This window comes from Acanthaster planci, linkage group LG06 (assembly GCF_054643075.1).
Source record: "Acanthaster planci isolate LZ-2023a linkage group LG06, COTS_SCS, whole genome shotgun sequence".
Taxonomy (NCBI): domain Eukaryota; kingdom Metazoa; phylum Echinodermata; class Asteroidea; order Valvatida; family Acanthasteridae; genus Acanthaster; species Acanthaster planci.
The window spans coordinates 7,012,613-7,020,973 of NC_141782.1; the positions used below are offsets into that span (position 1 = coordinate 7,012,613).

At 42.3% G+C, this 8,361-nt stretch overlaps 1 protein-coding gene across 1 annotated transcript; it reads left to right on the plus strand.

The window, feature by feature from the left end:
- Positions 1–378: 378 nt before the first annotated feature.
- On the plus strand, positions 379–7,698 carry LOC147798781 (uncharacterized). Its single transcript, XM_087138152.1, has 3 exons — positions 379–547; positions 4,729–4,945; positions 5,838–7,698. The coding sequence occupies exons 1-3, from the start codon at positions 506–508 to the stop codon at positions 5,906–5,908; spliced, it is 330 nt and encodes a 109-aa protein (XP_086994278.1). The 5' UTR covers positions 379–505; the 3' UTR covers positions 5,909–7,698.
- Positions 7,699–8,361: the final 663 nt, after the last annotated feature.

The window sequence follows — 8,361 nt, forward strand, 5'->3', positions numbered from 1 at the left end:
TACCTTCTCCCCTCGACACGGAACTGCCGCGAGTCCCTTAACTTCTATCAAATTGTGTGGGCACCTGCTAAAAGAAATGGCAAGGATTTGTACAAATCATGAATTTTAGCTTTCCCGTACTGGCTGTACTCGGCTTGCGTGCAGGTAAGCCAACTGTCACCAACGCACGCCACAGCCTCGCCGCCGGTCCGATGTTGTGTGTACTCGGCATGGAGATCAACGTTACTCGATCGATCGTGGCCGGCTGAGAAGCACGTTGCGCATTACGAAACTTCAGTTTCGCTGGTTCCAGTCAGAACATGTGGTTTCGATGTGCATATACGCAGCTCGGAATGTCGTACGCCGAATAGTTGCGCGCGCACTCTGTACTAACTGCACTGGAGAACGGCTGAGAACAGTCCACAACAATGGCAAGAATTAACGTTACTTCCAACATTATTTTCTCTTGTTTTATGTTTGGTGGTGATGTGTCGAATATCTTGTCCCACCAGCTGTGGAGATAAGGATGCATAAGGGTTACAGACGTGAAATTGGCTCCTTGGAAAAGGTAAAAGTGGTTGATATTTATTTATAAATTTTTTTCGCTTGATTTTGCACCCTTTATATCCTGGACTCCCTCCGTAACGTAGTACGGAAACGGAGTCCACCTGGGCTAGGTCCGGCCCGAAGTTGATCATTGCATTGATCATTGCACGCGAACACGCTTATAATACACACACTGCGCCGTGATCTCCTCAAGTTAACACCCTTAAAAGCCATAACAACGATTTAATAACATTATCAATAAAAATATTGCCAGCTGCTGGTGGTTTCGAAGGCTCATCGTGGTCCATCTTCACGCAGCTAAGAAACAACGGATGCCCACGCCATCGCCGCAAGACTGAATGAGAAGAGTTTGAACGTAGGGGGCGCTGGTCGCACAACACCCTTCCTTCCTCCCTCAGCTCTATAATACCTCCCCACTTTATCTTCAGTCAAACTTGAATTCTCAGTTCTGATTGGTCGATTCATGGCAACAGTGTGATATTTAACATTATTGTTATACCACGGTCATAGATTTTTTTAGATGTCGCGAATTGATCACGTGACATGCTACAAGCTCAATGTATCATTCACGCGTCGAGCGCTAGCGAACTTGCGGTGCAACTTACGGGAAACGGTGATCTTTCCCATAGTTGATGTGTCGTGTCTACTGTGTTGTAATTGTATAATCTTGGGTACGAGGGTGGATAGCCACGGTGGTACGATGTGCCAATTATTGCAGATGAGCACTGTGTTGGGGCCGGGCATTGAAGCACTATACGAAGCACTATATCTGTTCACATTTATATCTCTTCACTCTGAACATGCGGGTTATTAAACTTCTTTTCGTGTTCCACGAGCAGATCGCCATTGCGGTTTCAGCCGCGGATCCAGGATTTTTTAAGCAGGGGGGCACACCCAAAATTGGATGTCGCATGGAGTGTTACTGTTATTACTGGGATGGAGTTAGTCATCCTTACTCGCAGCCAGTAGGCTGAATTGCAAAGAACGCAGCTACAGCATGGTTGAGCCGAATGCATGCAATTGACCATGAAGCACAGCCAGAGATGGTAAAATGTTGTTTTTTTGCGGAGGGGAGAAAACCTGAGAATTTAGTAACAGACAACTCTACCCACATATGGCAGGGCCGGGAATCGAACCCAGGACCACAGTGGTGAGAGGCGAACTTTACGCACAAGCCACACAAGCCACCCAAGCCACCCTGTCGCAAATGAAGAATGTGCATTTTTACCATCCCAGTCTTTGTGTTTCAAATGCTAACATGACTTAATCTTAAACTCTTCAAGATTGGCGCTGTTTAAAGTGGAACAGAATGCATTGTTCAATTATGTAATGTACTTAACTGTGCGACCAGAAAAAGATGAAAGAAATGAAAGAAAAGCTTGACTCACAGATGGCCCGAGATGTCCCGCCCAGTTTAAATTACAAGAGAAATAAAAAGCAGAGAAACATTTCAGTTTCGACAAAGCTTGAAACAAAACAAGAAAAAATAAGAAATTCGAGCAACGTTCTTGCACAAAATTAATTTCTGTTATTAGTTTGTTTACGTGATGACATATTTCACATTTAAAACGTGCATCCCAAAAATGTAATTAAACCCTAAAGCCGCGCTTTCATGAGGTGAGTTTACTTTGTATGATTGAAGTAAAATATAAGTTGTGGCCGTCAATCTTGCATTATCATGTCTGTCCGCGAGATCACTGGTTTGATAAACAGAAGGTTGCAATTTGCATTTGACGTGGTTTAACGCGAGTGAACCTCTCTGAAACATCTTTGATTGCACACAGGTACATCACGGTGGACCATTAATTGGGTAAGCCCATTCGGGCGTCCTTCAGTCATTGTGGTTCTGTAATGTAACCAAGAATCACTGAGATATTCACCTTCCAAAAAAAGTGCTATTTTCAGTGATAACAGGAGCATCAGAGACCCCGTACCTTGTAAATGTTTCCAGACGCCGCAGGTTACTTTTACTGCGCTCACGTGCAACTGGTGACCGAAAAAGTTGCTGCTATCCGCATTAATACTCTACGTTGGGGAATGCTGCAAAATCTATCACTTTGAGAGCAGCTGGAACTGAGTCTGGAGGGTCCGTTTGATTCCTGCCGTAGACGTACCATAATAACACCAAGTCCGTTAATTCTGACTGATTGTTGTGTCTGTGCACACTTCATCCAAACACTATCATGAAAGTATCACGTTGTGCTTAATACGCAGCCCAACAATAAATTTGTAAGGTTCTTAAAACTGTAGCCTCACCCTCCACATATGCGATTCCTGCTCGAGATCCAGATCACAATCTGAATGACAGAATTCCAAGTCCGCCAATGTGGTGTTGCGTGGTGTCAGAAAAGCTGGTACCAACTGAAGTGCCTTAAGAGCCTACTGTTGCAGTGCCGGGAACCTGTGGAACGTGTTTAAGGTAGCACTACGCCAAATACGCGCCCTTAGAAGAAGTACAAAATCAGACCGAAATATCGCCGCCTGTTGACTCCCGGGAAAAGGTTGGCCTCAGTTTGTGGGTTTTTTTCACTGGAAATTCATGATTATGACCAGAGGATCACTTTTGTTTCAATTTTATGGGAGGGTTAGCCACGTGAATTTTTTATTCGCCTTTCCCCGAAGATACGCCCGAAATAGTAGTAAAACTATGCGCTCAGCTCTGAATGTAGGCGCCCTCCTCTATCCAAAATAGACCCGCAATATGGGGCTTTTTGTGAAAGAAATACCCCAAACTGGAAACTACCAGTCCCAAATTCGGGATTTATGCAAACATTTCTATGATCCCTCCTGGTTATGGCATGTCTTATTGTAAAAACCCCTTGGGATCACAAAATCTTAATGAGCTCGCGCGCAGAAATCCAACGTTTTGGTGGAATGCACCCTTAGTTCAAGACAATCAAGATTGACGTTTGCCACGGATCGATTAGATCTCAATTTTCAAGAGTTCATCCTAAAATTTGCACCATGAAAAAAGACTAAGACCATCATATTTATATGGAATTCCATATCTGCCGTTGTCCGTCGTGCGTCGCCCGTCGTGCGTCGTCCGTCGTGCGTCGCCCGTGTTTTTTGGGTTTTTTTGGTCACGACTGCGCAGTTGTATTTTTAACTTTGACCCTTGATTGTTTCACATGTACATGTCTTTTTTCGATCGATCCACCATGCCTGACTCTCATTTTAGCAATAGAACTAGAAGATGTACATGTATTCGTTTTGCAGTTGCGCCAAACTCCAATTGAAAGAAGAAATAATATCCTGACATCAGTTAAGTAACGTGTATATGAAATAATACCATTTTGGTTACATAAATAAATTAACAAAATAGACTTTTGTTGGGGTAGATTGTTTTTCTCGATAACGTAGTTACTCTAGACGTAACTTCACTCGTTAACAGCCTGACTTTAGGTCTATAGCCTATGTGATATTTCTGTCTGTCCCTGCACGATATCCCACAGAACGGAATGTAAATAATAGATTATTTACAATGTTTGATTCCTTAATAGTTTTCATAAGAGACGAACTAATTCAACATTATTTTGAGGGAGGGTATACCTATGATGAAATCTGCTGTATACTCCAAATTAGACATGACTTTAGTTGCAGGTTGGCTCACAGAAGTCTTTTAAACAGTAACGTTACTTGTTAGCCTCATAAATAATGCTGATGTTCTGGACAACCTGTTCTCATTGGTCTATCCTCCATGGCATACACACCCACAAAAACCAACACGTCATATTTTCTGAAACTTAAACCACGTGGTAATTGCCCCCTAACAATACATTTAATAAACAGTTTGTTATCCACAGCACGTCTAGTATTTCTGGATTTCAAGGTGAAATTGAGAGGACAAGATGGAATATCTGTATCGGTTGGCAGATTTCTTCCTGGAATTTGATGAAAACAAGTCGGCACATTTTTACAGTATGCAAATCAGAATAACACTGTGGATAAGTTGGCCGGAAAATTTTTGCTGAAAATTTTTTCCCCCAAAAACACTTGGTTGAATTCTCAGAGAGGCGATATTTTCTTGTAAAGGGGCAGGGGTAGTCTAGCATTATTGGAATTAATTATGTGGCTAGTATATGCTTTGCAGGTGTGATTTGTACTTGCCTTATTCGGAAAAGATCTTTAGAAGTGAATGGAATCATCACATTGTCATTTGTTAAACCCCGGCTTTTGCAGGTCCTATGCAACCCATTTGACGGGCGACGCACGACGGACGACGCACGACGGACGACGGGCGACGGACGACGGGCGACGCACGACGGACAACGCACGACGGGCGATGCACGACGGAAAATGGCATGTTTGGAACTGGTAAATGGCAGAATTGGGACACAACAAAAAGCAAAATGCGACGGACGACGGGCGACGGCAGATATGGAATTCTATATATTTAGTAAGTATATATTTTTGTAGTAATGTGTCTCACATGTTTGGGAACTTTGGTCAGTGTAAAAAGTTTCTTGTATATCCCCTTTTGTAAAAATGGTTAAGCTCAGAAGTTTCCACCAATAGCAGTATTAGTATACTATCCTGCATTATCTCAGAACTATACTCAGGATGTGCGTTACGCAACAGTCTTTTGCACCCAGCAGCTTCTTGGTATTATAGTCAGTGGCTTTTTCGGTAGCCCTGTGGGTTTTTGTCTCTCGAAGTAGCGTTGGCAAAAGCCATGGTTGTTTAAATTAGGTGCGATTCTGTAAAAACACGAATCCAGGTGCTGTACAAAATTTACTAAGGAATTGTTTTAAAATGTGTGATTTGGGCGTGTGAGGGTGTCAGATGAGTCGAGGTAGAGCAGATCAGATCAGATCTTGACAGAAGACAGACGTATAGTGTGTTTGATGTTTGTAACTTTAGCCACCAGGCGAAGCAAGCTACAGCAGGCTTTTTCTTCAGCGATCCATAGAGAGACAGCACTTCAAAATAATAGCTTGATTTATCAAGATTTTGTAAGCATTTTTGGCTCTGTGAAAACACACCGAAGAATTTTGCAGTTCTGTAAAGCAAACAACCGCAAGTGTTATTGTGAACTAATTTTATCTTATAAGAGTCTGAAACACTGAATTCATTGACTTGACAAAAGTGGATTGATTTAAGGAGTTGTCAGTATTAATGTTGCAGAAGGTTAAATTATGGATAGCACGTCGACATTTTAATTTACCGAATTTTGCGGCAAGAGAGAGTTGCTAGAGGAGCTATTGAACGTAAAGTGTTCTTTTGGTTATTACCAAATAATTGAACAAAATTTGTCATGTGGAATATGGTTAAATGTTTTTAATTATTAGATGGCTTGAAGTTGGGGACCAAACCCAAGATACTGAGATTGATTGGGGCTGAAGCTACTCCGACCAAGTAGGGACCCAACCTAGAGCTACACACAGAGGCTGTAGGACACCCGGAGGTTGTGTTGTTTCCAAGGATCGTAACAGACTCCAACAAGTTGCGGTCCCTATATCCTTAATCTCCGAATCTAGCTCCCTTTCTACAAAGAGTTAAACTCAGAACTGTAATAAAGAGAAGCTCCGTATCAATTTTTAATACAAGTCAACTTAATAGTTGCCTGCAGGTTATATAAACCACAATAAAGAAAGTGAAGATTTATGTATGCTCTTTGCCGAATATTACACATTAACGAAATGTTTGTAAATATTTGTTAATTTATGTGAATAGACTCTTGAGAACTAAGCAGAAAGTCTCTGGTGTTTCCTGTCGTTGTTGGATTGTAGATATATTTAGTTGCAGACAGAACGTACGCATAGTTCTGGGAAATATCAAACACTCAGGTGCCCTTAAAGAAAAAAAATCTACTCAAAATACCAGGCGTTTCAGGACCAAACTGGTAAATTGATAAAGGGTGGTTTACTTCGGGGGCTATACTTAAAAGAAAACAGACCATAAAACAACTTTTTTGAACGCTGTAAAATATAAGATGCATATTTAATGAATTTGCATTTGTTCACTATTAGGCTAAATCTGTTCAGCACCATTATCATTTAAAAGTACTTCTAAGTCATCTCACTCATTATGGTCCAAGAAGGGAATCAAGACAATTTTCTTGTAATAATCCTCTGCACTGGCGCAATCTGGGTTTGCTCTTCGCGTCTGTCTCCTTGCCAGTCGAGCAGCTTTTCATCAGCTCCCATGAATCTTCAGCATACCACTTTCTGTGAAAGGTGTCGACATTATAGTTGCATACCTTAAATTTGAAGCCCATGATTTGGGCTCCGTGCACCTCAAAGCATTTGGCCATTTTCTGAGCCACTTTCTGAGCAAATTGTTTCATTTCGGCAGCTGCCGCAAGCACCTGTCGGACCGTGAGTTATCAAGAAGTGAAATGGAGACCGAAAACTCAGTATAAATTCTCATTGATATCTGTTACAATTATAGGGTCTATTATTCATTCCAAAGCGGTTGACATCCATTTCTCTAAACTTAGGAAGAGATCTTCTTTCGAAGGAGCGATAAAAAAATCCCTGAACACTCCCCCAAACAGCGTCTGCAAATCACTAACTGGAATGCCTACAAGACATATTTTAATGTAGATGAGCAATTTCGGCAGTAGTTTGCTAACGTTTGGACATGGAACACCATCTCTTTCCTTAACTCACAACAAGAGGCACCACGGAGGACTTTATTTTCATGTTTTATTTTAAATTCGTTCATACTTGTAGCTTGGCAGCCCTTTACAAGTAGTACATACTGTCGAAGACGTACGCCAGCGAGTATCCGACACCCAGCATGCCGTGATTGCCCATAATCAGGAAGTCGTTATCGCCTAGGTTGCGAGCCAACCACGTGTTCTTTGCCTCGCCCTCGTACGCCGTACCCCCCGTGCGACCTGTCGTAGGCCACTCTACCTTAGACACACATGGTGTGCTGATTGATGTTGCGCAACTCGGTTGCTCCAGACAGCCCGAATGATCAGAAGCGATGATGTCGACAAGACAAAGTGAAGCAATGAAGAAAATCGGTTAGAACAACATAGCATCAAAAGCTCGCAAGACAGCCCAAAAGCTCTTTGATCTCCGTAGAGCGGCAAACTTTAAGCCAATCACAGCGAAGCGGTACAAAAACAGTCAGCAGAGGTTCTGCGCATATGAATAAGCAGACTTGGACCTTTTAAAACAAATGCACTGTTACCACATGTGTACGCATGAACCAACCCCCCCCCCTTATTTTTCAAAAAGAATAACGTAGAAAAAGGAAAGCACACTCATGCAACACAGATTTCTGAAACAGATTAGTCATTCTGTAAATTGCAAAGTAGACCCTACTCCGCAAGACACGTGCCTCATATTCCCGAACCCATTAAGACGAACCAAAGCATTACAGCATTACATAATTTGACTGGACAGTCGAGGCAGGGCCAGAGATGCTGAGGTCGTGAGGACTGAAAATGATCAAGTGGATAGTATTAATCGGGAAAGAAGTTGGACTTCCTCTTCTAAAATGCAATCAATGTTACAGAATCAGAACAGATATGTAATTGACATACTGAGCAGCATTGTGTAAAACTGATGTCTATGCATGATGCAGTTGACCGTGTCGCCTTTGCTCTTGTAGATGACAGTGTGGATGTTGGCTGCACTGGGCTCTACGTCACCGTCACCCTCAACAACTTTGCCCGTCTGAATGTCCACACCTATTAAACAACTGACCGTCACCTGCAGTAGAGATAGTCATATGCCATCAGCTGGAACACTGTAATTCCAGGGTTGTCGTCAAACCACTACCAACAGCTTGTATTGTCGCCCATGCCATCGCCGCTACAGTTAACCATTATTATTTAATATCTCTACTTTGACTTCT

Bases quoted from the DNA above. Each gene is read 5' to 3' on its own strand.
- LOC147798781 (XM_087138152.1), top strand. From the start codon at position 506: ATGCATAAGGGTTACAGACGTGAAATTGGCTCCTTGGAAAAG. The intron at 548-4,728 runs GTAAAAGTGGTT...CGGCTTTTGCAG, and splicing joins AAATTGGCTCCTTGGAAAAG to GTCCTATGCAACCCATTTGA. The intron at 4,946-5,837 runs GTAAGTATATAT...TTTAATTATTAG, and splicing joins TATGGAATTCTATATATTTA to ATGGCTTGAAGTTGGGGACC.